Here is a 15,958-nt window from a genome sequence, read left to right on the forward strand (position 1 = left end):
CTCTTGCTTTCCTTTATGGAGGATAGAGGAAGGTGTGTGAGAATGTGTGCAGAAAGCAGACAACAGTACAAAGGTGAAATGTAGAATCCTAGAATTGTAGAGTCAGAACGGTCATCTAGTCCAACCCTCTGCAATGCAGGAATTTCGACCAAAGTATCCATGGCAGATGGCCATCCAAGGTTTAAGATTGCTGAGTTAAGGAATGGCAACAAATTAAATTAGAAAGTGTAGAGCATGGGTAGGCAAACTAAGGCCCAGGGGCCGGATCCGACCCAATCGCCTTCTAAATCTGGCCAGTAGACGGTCCAGGAATCAGCGTGTTTTTACATGAGTAGAATGTGTCTTTTTATTTAAAATGCATCTATGGGTTATTTGTGGGGCATAGGAATTGGTTCGTTTTGTTTTTCAAAACATAGCCCGGCCCCCCACAAGGTCTGAGGGACAGTGGACTGGCCCCCTCTGAAAAAGTTTGCTTGCTTCTGGCATAGAAGGATTAACCCTGGAAACACACATAGCTTTGTCAGTTCCAGATGACGGCCACTTCAGTTAGTTAAGATATAACACAGAGCGCTCATGCAGTGTTCACACCCCAAGAAGGCAGGTTGCTCCAATTTCCTTTTGAGCTTATCTGCATAGAACTGGCTTTTCAAAGGTGGCTTTGCACCAGAGGAACGAAAGGAAAGAGAACTCTGAGAGATCCAGGTTAACAAACAGCTTTATTGGTCATTTTACAAAAGGATTCATTAGCTACCAAAGAAACACCTGCTGTCCTCTGCCATGTGGCCAGCAGGACTGAGCACCTGGGCAATATCCGAGCATGTGCTTGGTGGGATGGGCTGCTCTCATTGCCCACCCTTAGCAGGATGGCGGAAGGCAAAGCCCCTTCCCCACTGCCTCCTCCCGTCCCCTCTCCCATCGGACCCAAACCCTCCAGTTGCAGAAATGCCAATGTTTCCAAAAGCAGGCCCTCCGAGGCCTGAGACGCGACTGTCCCTTTTGCCACGATTTATAAATACAGCTTCCTTGGCTCCCAGGGACTGCCAACCTCCAGGGAACAAACTTATTTACAAAGGGGCCAGGTCATGCGGCTTCTTTAGAGGGATCATAAATTAGAAGCATTCCCGGCCCAAAGTCTGCGGCTGCCAATTCCTTCGAAGGCCTCGCTTTCCCCCCCGCTGACTTCCATCTGGTTTCATCTCTTTTCCTGAAAGAAGAAAGAGGGGGGGGGTGGTATCAGCAAGATCTGCCTCTGCTCTTCATTTGCCTTCCATCCTTCCCGTAGGGCAGTGTTTCTCAAACTCGAGTCCCCAGCTGCTGTTGGACTACAGCTCCCATTATCGCTGACCACTGGTCTTGCTCACTAGGGATGATGGGAGCTGTAGTTCAACAACAGCTGGAGACCCAAGCATGAGAAACACTGCCGTGGGTCATAAGAACACAAGAAGAGCCTGCTGGATCCGGCCAATGGCTCATCTAGACCCATAGCTGTCAACTTTCCCCCCTTTTTAAAGGGAAATTCCCTTATTCCAAATAGGATTCCTAGCAAGAAAAGGGAAAAGTTGACAACTAGGTCTAGACCATCACCCTGTTTTCACAGTGTCCAACCTGTGGGCAGGGGTGTAGTGTGAGGGGGCCCAGGGGGATTGTAACCCTAGGAGCACGACTTGGGGGGGCGCAAACCAGGCACCCCCATGCAGGGATCCCTGTCCCACCCTACCTGCCACTACCTGTCAGTTTGCATTTCTTAGTGCAGAAAGTACTGATCTGATGTGCAGAGATCTTTCCTATTCTACTTAATTCAAGAAGGTTCTGGGGGCTTCTGTGTGTGAAAGAAATAAGCAGAAGGTTCCTGATGTTTGGGTTATTCCTTCAGAGAAGCTGAGTACTGCTGGCTTCAATTGGTTCTCTTATCTCTTCTTTCATGGTCATGCTGACTATAATAGTAAGGCCAGAAGGAGCCTGGGTTTCACTCTTTCTATCTCTCTATCCTTCTGGTGTGGTGTTCTATATATAGTATACCTAGTGTTAAGGTTTAGATGTATTATAAGTTATTGTAAGTTTAAGTTGCAACTGGATTTCTTATGGACAGTGCCAATCCTGAATGTATTGGATTTGTGACCATTATGCTCATTTGCCTTCAGTAGCTGTAAAGCTCTGCTGGATGAAATATTAATTGCCTCTGGTCTATTTTTTGGGGAATCCTGCAATGTGTTTAAGTTTTTACTCTGTTAACTATGCATTGGAGTTCTACTCAGCCTAGCCTGGTCTTGTTACCACGTCATCCCTGGGGCCCTTGCTGAAGGGCCGCCCTGCGTCGGGGTTGATGCACCCACCAAGGGCTGAGTTGGTCAGCCAGTCTCCACCCTGTATGGGTAAGTGGGCAGACAGGTAGCGCAGTGCAGCCCTGTGGACCCTCTGTGCCCTGCGCCCACCCAGCGGCATCAGCAGCGAAGGCTGGGCTGGCACGGTGGGTTTTCTTCACCCTCTGTGCCCTGCTTCTGGGCACTGGCAAATGATGCAATGCCTCTGCCTACAGGAAGCCCTAGCAGGGCTCTCCCCTCCTGCCGTTACCAGAAACTGCTACTCAGAAGCATTACTGCCTACAACCATGAAGGAAGGGCATAGCCATCATGTAGCTAGTAGCCACAGACAGACAATTTGATTCAGGGCAAAGCTAACTGTCTTTTAAAGACATCCATGCTGGTGTCCATCACTGTCTTTGGGGGTCTCAGCACCTGGGCTGATGACAAGCCAGTGTCAACCCATTTCCCAGAACTGGCACCCTCTACCCATCGCCAGGCCAGGTGCCTTAAGGCAAAAGATTATTTTTAAAACACGCAAAGGAAGCGCTGCTAAATCACCTCGCTGCGATCCCCTGTTGTCCGGCTGCGTCCTGACCCATGACCTCTAGATCCTGTTGACCCCTTGGAGGAAGAACTTCCTGTTGTGGAGCAGTTGCTTGACACCTGGCTTCTGGAAAGAAAGCTGGGCTTGCTGTACGGGATGATTTCCTCCTCTGCCAGCACACACAGAGAGTAGAAACAACAACAGCGAAAGCAGGTGGTTAGTCTTGCAAGCTCTGGCTTCACCCAGACTTGGCTGCCGTTTTGCACTCAGCACAGCCTGTGCATTGACAGAAGGGCAGGCAGGTTAAAAGAGGCAGCTTTTGTTTCTGTTCAAAATAACAGCGATCTTACAATACCAAGGGAGGATTTTATGTCAGGCCGTGTGTCAGAAGCAGGTCAGCAATAAGTCACAAGATGTCAGTGAAGTTAACTCTTTATTCAAGGAAACAAAACAGCTCAGGCGTAGTGAGCACAGCAACCCTTCCCAGTAGGTCTTGCCCTGATGAGGGAGTTGTGAGGACTGAAGGCCCCTGCCTTCCCATAGCTGACCAAGCCTCCTCCCCCTGCACCGGGTTCTTCCCAAGCAATGAGAGACTCAGTCAATGCGTCTGTCTCTCCCCCGCCCTCTTCATACCTCTTCTGGTCCTGGGAGACCAGGGAGGGGGGAAGGGGAGTTGGTCACGGCAAGAAGGAAAATAGCCTTTCTGATCTCTGCCTCTTGGTCTCCCTCCTCTCCAGCATCTGAATCAGGACTGCTCTCTGCCCCAGCCTCTTCCTGCTCACAAAACCCTGCTACCACTTCTGAGATCTCCTCCTCCCAGTCGTCTCCTTCCTCTCCCTCTGACCACTCGCTGTCATCCCACCACCAATCCCCTGGCTCTGAGCCTTCTTCCCTTGGGGGTTCCCCAGTTGGTGCCTCCCACCAGTCCTCTGCATCTAGCCAGACCATGACACTTTATCGAGGCAGAAATTCAGCCTAGAGTACAGGAAGCCATTATTACTGGGGTTGGCATTACCATCTCGGTGCTGGTGGTAGTGCTGTCCTGCCACTGTGCGATGGACGGCTCTCCGCTCCAGGGCCGAGGAAGCGTTCATGTTCTTCTCCAGAGAGGAAGGGTCACAGTCCAGTCGCAGGGCGCCGTCTGGAGCAGTGGTGCCGAGGTCTTCGGCGGGAGGCGGCAAGGGCGGCGGTGGGAGGTCTGTGAGCAGAACCAAGGGGGAAGTACTGTCAGTCTCCACCTTCCCCAAGATTTCCATAGGCACCTGTTGCATGTATTTAAGCTGTACCTTCACAGCCGTATGAATGGCACCCATTGCTTAAAGACAGGAAATCTGAGAGTCTTACGATGCTGAATCACAAGCAGGAATATTTGTTTTAGAATTTTAAAAAAAATCAATTTATTTTAAGCAACTGAAGCAATACTCCCTTCTAAATTCAGCTAGGTAGCTGTGTTGGTCTGACACAGTAGAAATATATATATAAAATAAAAAAATTGTCCAGAACCCTAGAAGGATGGAAGAATTGGGCAACCTCAGGGGCCAGGGCACAGCCACACCTACCTCCCTGCTTCTTCTCTCGACGGTAGTGGCTCGACTTGGATTTCTTCTTGCTTTTTGCTTTCTGCCCCGGAGGGAGAGGCATGTCTGCTAGGCTGGGGTGAAGTTTGCCTGTAGGTAAAAGCCCAATACCAGAGTGAGACTCTTCAGCCAGCGACCTGGTCTGTACCAGCCAGCCTCAGCCCTGCCACAAGTGTTCCCGTGGTTGCTAAGGAAGCTCAGAACCATTTCCTGCTAAAAGCGGAAGGGGGCGTGACTTAATCGTTCCTTATATTTCTGTCCTACCCTTCCTCCAAGGGGCTCATGGCACTGCACATGGTTCCAGCCCCTCCCATTTCATCTTCACAGCAACCCTGTGAGGTGGGTCAGGCTTAGAGATGGCCAACCCCAGTGAGCTTAATGGCTTAGAGGGGTCAGGAATGCATGTCCTCTTCAGTCTTGCTCTCCACTGGGAGAAGAAGGGATTTCTTATTAAAGAAGGGATGAGGAACTCCCATCATCCCAGATCAATGGCCATATTGGTTGGGGCTGATGGGAGCTGGAGTCCCACAACATCTAAAGGCCTGCGGGTTCCTCATCCCTGTCTTAAAGGAATTAAATGCAAAGGCAATCAGCTCCAGAAATGTTTTGACTATCCCAGCTGCAGTGAATTGGTGCCGAGGGAAAGCCTCTCAAACCCGGCGCTGCAAGGTCACCAACTCTGCTCAGAGACATCAAGGGACCAGTTTGACAGGGACCGATCCCTCCATCTCCCTGTGCCTAAGACACCACGTTGCTCCTCAGAAGAGGGTCGAAGAAGATGCACGCACCTATTCCCGGAGAGTCAACGTTCTCTGCACTGTGCGCCGGCGTCTGGCTCAGGTTGCGCCGATGACCTTGCCTGGGAGTGATGCCTTCGGGTCCCTCTTCAGGCACGTTGAGATTTGGGTTGGACTGGGTCAAGGGAGGACTCGAGGCTTTGGGCAATGGCCCCGAGCCATTGGGTAACCGCCTTGAACACAGAAAGCAACACATTGAGCTGAGAGGACAAGCCCCAGTGGGAGCAGATAAGAGGTGGGGAGACCAGCTGGGCATAAACCAGAATTCTGCATTATGGCTCCCGTTCTGCACCAACAAAACCTGAATTTTGGTTATCTGAATGATGTCATACTCACTCCCACCATGAGGACCAGAAACCTCCTTTCTTGTTTTTACAAGGCTGAGGTTGTTAAGGATGCCAAATTGTCTGCTCAGTACAAAATTCTGCAATTGCACAGTAGGATCTAAGAGTACATACTGCACTGGCTTATGTTTCCCACTTCTATGCTCTAATACCATCCATTCTACAACTTCTCTCTGTTTATATCACCTTCCTGATCAAATGTGTGTGCCCAGGAAGGACAATTAGGCTCCAATATGCACTTTACTCTGCAAGGTGTGGATCGGGGCAGTTTATATCGGAACTGACAAAGAATGAATTCCCCCAAGCACCCCTGTTTTCCCAAGTCCCTAGGTGAATCATACCTGGGCAGGTGTGGGATCTCAAAGTGATGCAGCCTGGGGATATCTTCAGATGCTCTCATCTCCTCCCGGGGTGAGGGGGTCAGCGTGGCTGTGGACTGCTGGCCATAGGAATTTGCAGGAGAGGAGGCTTCTCCACGAGGAGGTGGTGGAGGACATTCCTCTTCCTGGATGTTCTCCATCAGGTAGGTCCTTTCTGGCAGGGGTGGGCACCACTCCTCCACCTCTGAACTACAAAAAGTGAGTGAGCTAGACATTTTGGGCTGGGACACGCTGGGCTCCCAATCCCTGAAGCCATCCTAAGGAGAACAAGGCTCCATAGCTTCTAGAGGGGCATCTAAACCAGGGGTGTGGAAGCTTTTTTCCAATCTTGGAGCCAGTGACACTGAAGCAAAATGGAAGTTTGTTCATTCATTCATTCATTCATTCATTCACCATTCATTCATTGTTTTTGCCCAAGTTGCTCAGACGTACATGGTTCCTTCTCAACTCACTTTTTACTTTTATAATAATCCTTGGGAGTTAGGTTAAAAGTAAAAGGTAAAGGTACCCCTGCCCGTATGGGCCAGTCTTGCCAGACTCTAGGGTTGTGCGCTCATCTCACTCTATAGGCCGGGAGCCAGCGCTGTCCAAAGACACTTCCGGGTCACGTGGCCAGCGTGACAAGCTGCATCTGGTGAGCCAGCACAGCACACGGAACGCTGTTTACCTTCCCGCTAGTAAGCGGTCCCTATTTATCTACTTGCACCCGGGGGTGCTTTCGAACTGCTAGGTTGGCAGGCGCTGGGACCGAAGGACGGGAGCGCACCCCGCCGTGGGGATTCGAACCGCCGACCATGCGATTGGCAAGTCCTAGGCGCTGAGGTTTTACCCACAGCGCCACCCGCTTAGGTTAGGCTGAGCAAATGACTAGGCTGAGCTTGGCCAATGAGCTTCATACCTGAATGAGGGTTTGAATCCAGACTTCCCCATCCTAGTTTGACACACTAACCTGGGAATGGAGACCCTGTAACCCCCCAGATCATGTTGGATCACAACTTCCATTGTCCTTGATTACTGGCCAATGCCTCTGGGATTGGATTCTAAGGTCTCGCTTCAATGAAGTCAGCAATTGCATTGAAACATCTGTCTGGAACCTGAGTCCAAAAACATCTGGAGGAACCCAGGTTCCCTACCCACCCCTACTCTAACTAAAACACCACACTGGCTGTGAGCCAATACGGTGTTGTGGTTAAGAAAAAAGGAGTGGGTGGTGCTGTGGTCTAAACCACTGAGCCTCTTGATTAGAATCCGCATGATGGGGTGAGCTCCCGTTGCTCTGTCCCAGCTCCTGCCAACCTAGCAGTTCAAAAGCATACCAGCACAAGTAGATGAATAGGTACCACTGCAGCAGGAAGGTAAATGGCATTTCCAAGCGCTCTGGAACTCGTCATGATATCCCATCACACCAGAGGCGGTTTAGTCATGCTGGCCACATGACCCGGAAAGCTGCCTGTGGACAAACGCCAGCTCCCTCGGCCTCAAAGCGAGATGAGCGCTGTAACCCCATAGTCGCCTTTGACTGGACTTAACCCTCCACCTAGTGGTTAAGAGTGTTGGACTAAGACCTGGGAGACCAGGGTTAACATCCCCACTCAGTCATGAAGCTTACTGGGTGACCTTGAGCCAGTCACAGTCTCTCAGTCTACCCTGCCTCCCAAGGTTTTTGCAAGGATAAGACGGGAAGGGGAGGAATCATGTACGCCACTTTGAGCTCCTTGAAGGAAAGGTTGGATATATATATATATATATATATATATATATATATATATATATATATAAAATGTGCTCTGATTGACTTGCTCCAGTTACTAACCTGGCGTCCTAGACCAGCTGCAGTTTCCAAACACTCTTCAAAGGCAGCAGTTTACAGCAAGAGTGCATTAGAGCACATTATAGGAATGTGCTGGCCTGAAACCAGTTGGAGCTCCAACTAATTGTGAACATGTTCCCCAGATCAAAACCAATTCCATTTCCAAAGGAAACATTGCAGCGAAAGGACGTGGTCTCTTCTGCCCTCCTTTTGTTGCTTACCTGACTTCTAGCTCCTCGTCTTCCTCCTCCTCCACATACTGGCTCAGTTCACTGGCAGATGGAGGTGGGGGAAGCACTTCTGTCCAGTTGAGGGATGGTGTTTTCACTGGCTTCCCCATGGACTTCTGTTTCCCAGGCTTAGCAACTACTGAAGAGAAACAGAGCTCAGAGACAGGACCCTCCGGCACAGCAGAGGATGAAATTGCTTTATTTAACAAAAAACTCCAACAACTCTCTAGCAGTAGAATGCCATGCACATTTACTCTACAAAGACCTACATTAGATCCAGGTACATTTCCAAGCACAATTCAAAGTGTTGGTGCTGACCTTTCAAGCCCTAAACGGCCTCGGCCCAGTGTACCTGAAGGAGCGTCTCCACCTTCATCGTTCAGCCTGGACACTGCGGTCCAGCTCCGAGGACCTTGTGGCGGTTTCCTCCCTTAGAGAAGTGAGGTTACAGGGAACCAGGCAGAGGGCCTTCTCAGTGGTGGCACCCTCCCTGTGGAACACCCTCCCATCAGATGTCAAGGAAATAAACAACTATCTGATTTTTAGAAGACATCTGAAGGCAGCCCTGCTTAGGGAAGTTTTTAATGTCTGATGCTTTATCATGTTTTTAATATTCTGTTGGGAGCCACCCAGAGTGGCTGGGGAAACCCAGCCAGATGGGCGGGGTATAAATAATAAATTATTGTTATTATTATTATTATTATTATTCAGAAGCAAGTCCCCAATGACACTAAAAGCTCATTTTCTTGTTGCTGTCAGATGAGCCTCGCCAACTCGGGGGATGCCAGTGACTTAGCGAGGATAAAAGGGTTTAGGCAGACCCTTACGTACCCTGGACCTAAGCTGTTCAGGGCTTTGTAAATTAATTCATCCCTGTCAACCTGATCTCTCTCCATGATCTTTTCCCATTAACTAATTTCCAAGCTAAATATTGTTGGGGCGTTTCCTGTTTCGCTCAAGCTGCGTTGCAACATGCTATGCATGTTAACAACGCCCTATCATTAACCACGGTGATAAAATCACCATTGGACTTTCCATACACTAGAAGATTCTTCTGTAAGATGCACTAAAGGCTTCCATTTCTAGGCAGGTGACACCGATGGAACTTGAAAACATAATTCCCAGGGAGATGAGAAAGGTGCCCAGTTTCTTATATGCTTAAGGTCCCTACCACTCTCAGCTCTGCCCCGTTCGGGTTGGGCATACTGGATGCTGGGCAGCCCAGGTTGGCCGTTCCACTGGCTCTCCTCTTCATCAGGTGAGTGTAGATGTGCTGCCCCGTATGGTACCACGGGCGTGGTGGCATATGGGGTGGTGTGCTGGGAAAAGGCCCCATTGAACGTCCTCATGTCGTCACTGGCAGGATCAATGGTGCTGTAGATGGGCCCATCGGACACCCCTGTTCCAAACTTCTCCGTCTGAGCAATGTAATTGGAAATCCCAGCATCTGCGAACGAGGGAGACCCACTGTGACCTTGCTTAACCAAACCTTCTGGTTCAGCCACAACAGATTCCATGTGCCTTAATTTGAATGACCTCTGTGATTTGTGGGCTTGGAGGACTACCACTAATCCAGGCTTGTGGGGAGGGGGAAGGAGAACAAGGGATTGACGCCACTGCTGTCCCCCTCCCAATAAACCTTGGCTCCTCTCCCCTCCTGGAAGGTCACAACCTGCAAAGCCTGCTTTTGTTGTCTCAACAACTTCCTATTTTGTGCAAACCCAAAGGCTTAGCCTCTCACTGGAGTCTGTCGGCCTTTCCAGCCCGATAATGCTCAAATTCCGTATCTGCCAACCACAAATGTTTCTCTTGGGCTTGCCAGTTCTAGGAATGGGTGAATTTGTCAATTTCAGTTTCAGCCTCAAGTTTCACATTTTTCCAAACTTACATTCCATTTGTGCCATATCCACATCAGCTTGTGGTTGTTGTTTTTAAAAGAAAGCTGAATAAAAGCCCATATGCATTTTGGGGTGAATGTCTCCTGATATATACATGCATTTAGACTATTGTACCCATTTTTGCAAGCAATCCCCTCCCGCAATGTAGTTTTGAACATTGTTTTCTCCAGCAGATGCATCTTTATATTACCGTTCTTGCAATATTTACTAAATCTGTATACCACCCTTCACCGAAAGATCACACAAAACACAGCACAAAAATACAAAATGAGCACACAAAATACACAATAAAACAAGAACAAAAGCTAACCAATAACCTCTCCCCACCCACAAACACACTGAAAAGGCCATAGAATACTCAGACCAACACCTGATTACAGAGAAATGATTTTGCCTGTCACCTAAAGATATGCAATGGAAACACCAGGCAAGCTTTCGGGTTTCAGAAGTGCACCACTAAATTCAGAAGCCTGCAACATTTGGGAGGCTAGCTGGATTTCTGGAAATGTGAACTAGAGGTAGGTTCGCATTCAAATCTGAACTGGATTTCACCCACATCCCAAGCAGACTTTGCACTGGGCTTCTTTCCTTATGGAGATGCTGGAGTGGTAAAAAGCTTACCGTTGTAATATCTCTCGGTGGCGTTGTGGTTTCCTGTGCAGCAGTTCGCCCCGGGATCCTTTGCCTTCCCGTTCCGCAGCAGGTTGGGGGCTGGCCACGAATCCGCCAGCCATGGGTAGCTCGAGGCACTAGTGGCCATGGCTAGCATGCCAGGCCTACTGGAGGAGAGCCACAGAAACCAGGGTTATTTGGTTGTGCGAGTTAGTAGGTGGTTTGGGTGAGGGCTAACACCTGATTCTCTCTCTCCCCACCCCCACCGCCAAAGAGTATATCAATTGTGTGAGCCAAGCATATTCTTTTAGATAATGCAAGTGTGGCCTAGTGGTTAGAGTGCTAGACTAGGAGCCAAGAGGCCAGGGTTCAAATTCCCACTCAGCCATGAAGCCCACGGGCTCTCCCAGCCTAGCCTGCTTCACAGGGTTGCTGGAAGGAGAAAATAGGGAGAGAGAGGACCATGAATGTCACATTGAGCTTGCTGGAAGAAAGGTGGGATATGCATGGAATAATAATTATGAAGTGTATGTTGTGTCAGGTCACATTCTAGAAGAGGTATCCTATATGTGCGGTGTGAAAAATATTATTATTATTAGTGCTTACACTAATGAATACACAAAATCTATTATTGGAGTTGTGTCGGCTTAGGCTATTTTATTTTGTTGTAGTAATTTGCTTGCCATACTTTATAGCTAAGAAAGAAGTAGAGAGTTGTTTTCTTTATGTTGTTCTTAATGTAGTCTCAACAAAATAAAAAAAAAAATCCTTCCAGTAGTCTTAATATGTAGTCTTAATATGGTTATCGAGTTCTGATGTTTGAACAGGTTTACTTATGCATTTCTGGGCATAAGTAATGGTGGTTATCAGGTTCTTATGTGTTGCTGCTTTGTCATGAATGTTCCTGCATTCGCTCCATAAGACGCACACACATTTCCCTTACCTTTTAGGAGGGAAAAAGTGCGTCTTATGGAGCGAAAAATACGGTACGTAGCTCAGACCAACTGGGGACAGGGAGGCCCGTATGGCATGAACTTTGACCACCAAGGAGCCAGTATTAGGGAAATGGAGGGAGGGAATCATCAGTGCCAAGTGGGGGTCTCTGAACTCACCTGCCACTGCCACGCGCCGGCCCATCCGCATGGGGGAAAGAGACTGAAAGAGAGGGGACCACACTAAGTCAAAGACGCTTCCGTGAAGAACGAAGGCAAGGGCTGGGTTGGCGGAGCTGGTGGGGAGCAATGTAATGGGGAGTGAGGAAAAAAGCCTTACCTGCTGGCGTGTACGCAAAGGAAGCTGCAAAGAGAAGCAAGCAGAAAGTGAGGTGGCTCAGAGCAAGTCGCGTTTGCGGCAGGCAGATGTGGGCAGGGAGCCTAAGGCGGATCGGGGGCTTGGCAGGTGGAGAATGCGCAGTTCGGTGGCAGAGCACATGCTTTGCATGCAGAATGTCAAGCACTCAAATCCCCAGCGTCTCCGGTTATAAGGGATCTTGGGGAGCAGCTGAGGGGAAAGGTGTTCTCTGCCTGAGGTTCTGCAGAGCTGCTGCCAGCCAGAACGGAGGGCAGTGGGATAGATGGGCAAGGAGCCTGACCCCGAGCTGCAGCCTAGGCCTGGGCTCTGACCTCACCTTATGGGTCTACCGTAAGACCCAGTTCAAACTTCTGCAGCCTGTTCCTTCTGAACCTGCCCACCACCCCCAAGAATCCAACTTCTCTCCATGCTGGGAAACCACATTCCTATGCTGGACCAGTAACAAGTCCTCAGGGAGTCCTCAAAGAGGGGGACGTGGCAGTGCCAGGCTCTCTCCAGAGAGGCCCGTCTTGTGCCAATGCAACACAACTCTATTTTCATTGCCAGGTTAAGATTTTCCTCCACTCCCAAACACTTGATGGTGTTGGATTGGCTGGTTCAGTATAAAATATTATTTGTGATTCAGTCACGTGCTGGTATTTTGATAGAATGATGTGGTTTTTAATATGGTTTTGGCCATTTGTTGACCCCTCTCTACGTTTTAAAGTTGTAAATCGTCTAGACACCATTTTGTGATGCACAACACAGGGAATAATAATAATAATAATAATAATAATAATAATAATAATAATAATAATAATAATTTATTACGGTCAAAGACAACACAGGGAAATACAGAAACACAGCTCACATAACTCTGCGATTATATAGAATTTCCCAAAGATAAAATGTAAAGATAAGAGGTTTTATATTCCACCAAGGGAATATATCATCCACCAAGGGAATATATCATGCACAAAATCATGCACAAGTCCAATATGGGATGTCTCGGCTGCAGAACGCACAGCTGTGTCTGCATCAGCCTTCACAGAATGAGCAGAGAGCCTTTTCAAGTTTATGGAGCTGACTTATCTCCTTGTGCATGTGTTTTACTGTTTTATCATTCCATTGTGGGCCGACAGGAGGAAGACATTCGAAACAGAGATTTGCATCCGGTGATCTTGTTGTCAGAATCTGTTTGGGATTTTCACACAGCTGAGGCACTGCGGTTTGAGTGATTGGGAGCAATGCTACAAAACTCCTGATGATGTGGATAGGGTTTCCCCCCCCCCCCCTGGTCTGTGTATATTTGTAGAAATTCTTTTCTCTTTATTGAATGAGTGGACATTTGGACGGAACTTTGGTTTTGAGACCTCCCATATTGCCCTTGTACATGATTTTGGCATTGCACACATTATGTAAAAACTATATTTAAAGAAACGGAACACTTGGAGGAATATAAATGTCTTCTCTTTACATTTTGTCCTTGGGAAGTTCTATATAATTGCATACAAAGTTATGTGAGCCATGTTACTGCTTTGCATCAGGCTGCTAAAAAATTTAGTAATGATACTGTAAGTCTGAGCCAGAAGACTGACCGCCCCTTTAAGGTCTTCTGCTCCTCAAGGCTGAGCCTAGGAGGGGTGATCTGGACCTGGAGATGTTGCTGGTTCTTATAGATGCCTTGTGAGCATCTGGTCCAAGTCAGGACAGGACCTGGTATAAGGCAGTTCTTAGGCAGCCAACCCATATCCCCCGGGGGAGGAAGGCAGAATGCAGCCTTGCCCATCTCACCTGTGTAGTGACTCAGTTCCTTTCTCTTCTTTCTGCGACAGTAGATCCACACGCTGAAGCACATGAGGATGACCCAGCAGGCCCCGCCGATGCCGGCGATGAAGGCTGGCTGCTTCACCACGTCCGTGATCTGCTCCGCAAGGCTCACGCTGTCCCCGTTGCTCACAGGCACCGTGTCCTGGTCCGGCAAGGGCTCTGCAGAACACACAGCAGGCAAAAGCAACCACAGAAGAGAGGAGATGAAAGGAGCTTGAGCTACGTAGGCTGTCCCCAAAAGCGGGAAACCAGGCAGAGGCTCGTGTGACCGAACGCTCCTCTGTTACTAAAAGGCAAAACGTTCCCTACGCATAGAGAGTTAGCATGTCAAAGAAGAACCCCCATCCCTGACTTGCTAGTTTTCTACAAGCAAGGAGATGTTTTGTGTAGATTGGCACCAGCCACTTGGTTTTCGCCTACCTAGTAGCAAATTGTCACAACTTTGCTTTCCACCCCCAAATACTTTTTATTGCTTTTTTGTAACAACAAAAAATAAAACAAATACTCTTACATTCAAAAATTTGTCCCTCTTCTTATTTACCCTGCGCCTTATTGCGCCTGGACTTCCTTCCATCCCTTCAACGGTTTTCATGTCTCAAATCTTTTCTTACAGTTTCTTATTTACACTCCATCCACATCACAAGATTTACATTAATCCTGCTACAGTTTTTAAATTCTTACAATTACTCCGTATATATTCAACAAATTTACTCCAGTCCTTTTCAAACTTTGCTTCTAAATTGTCACAACTTTGTAAGGTTTGGCGGTTAGGCATTGGAAAATGTGTTGTGAGTTGGAGAGGAGGTTGTGGCCATCACCTACCCCTTCCCTTGAAAGGTATTCCGTTAAAGGAATCCGGTGGTTGTGGTTCCTGTCCGAAGCCCAGCTGGTGGCTAGGGCCATGGCACAACCCTCCAGGTGACTCTAGGGGAGAGCTTCCAGTTGTTTTGCATCAACAGGCTCCCCTACAGGATGTTAACCCTTGTGTGACTTCCTGCAGGGCAGGCAGGAGTCAAGTACAGTGGTGCCTCGCAAGACGAAAATAATCCGTTCCGCGAGTCTCTCCGTCTAGCGGTTTTTTTGTCTTGCGAAGCAACCCTATTAGCGGCTTAGCGGATTAGCGCTATTAGCGGTTTAGTGGCTTAGCGGCTATTAAAGGCTTAGCGGCTAAAAGGCTATTAGCGGCTATTAAAGGCTTAGCGGCTTAGAAAAAGGGGGGGGAGCGAAAAAAAATCGCAAGACTCACAAGACGTTTTCGTCTTGCGAAGCAAGCCCATAGGGAAAATCGTCTTGTGAAGCAACTCAAAAATGGAAAACCCTTTCGTCTAGCGGGTTTTTCGTCTTGCGAGGCATTCGTCTTGCGGGGCACCTCTGTATAGTCGGTTCAGATCCAATGCCTAAGCCAACACCACTCACATTCTGTAACCAATGAAGTTGTGACCATTTTTAGCCCATTAACCTAAAATACTGGTGTCCATGTGTCTTTTTTCATCATAAAGCAGGGGACGGGGCCTTGACTCACAACTACAACATCCAGGAATCCTGCTGTTTCTTTCTACTTGCTTTGCATTGCCTTTCCCCATTATCTTGCCCCCATATGAATGCCAATTAGAAGTAAGATCTTCTCTATTCCTTCTCAGGAGGGATGGGTGCACCTGCCAATTCAGGTTAATAACAACAACAACAACAACAACAACAACAACAACAACAACAACAACAACAACAACAACAATATTTATACCCCGCCCATCTGGCTGGATTTCCCCAGCCACTCAGGGCAGCTTACAGCACATAAAAAATTATAAACAATAGATACATACACATTAAAAATTTCCCAATACAGGGTTTGTCCTTTTTCCAATTTTAAATTTAATTCTTCACATTTCCAAATCATGTCTTCTCAAAAGCAAGTCCCACTGTGTTCAATGGAGTTACTCAAGTTAAGTGGATATTGGATTGCTGCCTTAATCCTACTGAACCAATATTTATGACAGCACTGTCAACCTCCAAAGCCATGTATGTGTGTGTGTGTGTGTGTGTGTGTGTGTTTATTACACATTTTAAAGTATACTTTGTGACCACTTGGAAAAGCCTTTTATATATATATATACTTTAGACCAGAAGCTACTAAAACTTTGCACAGCATGGACATAATTTTCAGTAACACGGCTTCCAAAGATTCAACTTCAAGAGCGAAACCTGAAATTTAAACTTACAAACTATAAATGGCATACTGGAATAGTTCATTGGATTAAGCCATCACCATGGCAGTTGACTTCCGAGTCTGAAATACTTTTGGCATCCATTTTTGAAACTGCCACGGGTGAGCCTTGGATGGGATGA

The 15,958-nt window shown here is 48.0% G+C and overlaps 1 protein-coding gene across 11 annotated transcripts in view; it reads right to left on the reverse strand.

Annotated features, from left to right (window-relative positions):
* Positions 1-697: 697 nt before the first annotated feature.
* Positions 698-15,958, reverse strand: part of ROBO3 (roundabout guidance receptor 3) — a 417,871-nt gene continuing 402,610 nt past the window's right edge. For 5 of the 11 annotated variants that reach the window (XM_077919499.1, XM_028708791.2, XM_028708794.2 and 2 more), the window contains 12 exons: positions 13,580-13,774; positions 11,768-11,791; positions 11,608-11,650; positions 10,505-10,662; positions 9,157-9,432; positions 7,977-8,124; positions 5,907-6,134; positions 5,213-5,394; positions 4,407-4,514; positions 3,863-4,045; positions 2,862-3,016; positions 698-1,204 (listed from right to left, as the gene is read on the reverse strand). In XM_077919499.1, coding sequence (XP_077775625.1) covers positions 1,193-1,204; positions 2,862-3,016; positions 3,863-4,045; positions 4,407-4,514; positions 5,213-5,394; positions 5,907-6,134; positions 7,977-8,124; positions 9,157-9,432; positions 10,505-10,662; positions 11,608-11,650; positions 11,768-11,791; positions 13,580-13,774 — 1,712 coding nt within the window. In that variant the 3' untranslated portion in view covers positions 698-1,192. The remainder of the gene's footprint in view (positions 1,205-2,861; positions 3,017-3,862; positions 4,046-4,406; positions 4,515-5,212; positions 5,395-5,906; positions 6,135-7,976; positions 8,125-9,156; positions 9,433-10,504; positions 10,663-11,607; positions 11,651-11,767; positions 11,792-13,579; positions 13,775-15,958) is intronic. The other 6 variants (XM_028708793.2, XM_077919501.1, XM_077919497.1 and 3 more) reach the window with 4 other exon arrangements.

The sequence above is a fragment of the Podarcis muralis genome, chromosome 15 (assembly GCF_964188315.1).
Source record: "Podarcis muralis chromosome 15, rPodMur119.hap1.1, whole genome shotgun sequence".
In the NCBI taxonomy this organism is placed as follows: Eukaryota; Metazoa; Chordata; class Lepidosauria; order Squamata; family Lacertidae; genus Podarcis; species Podarcis muralis.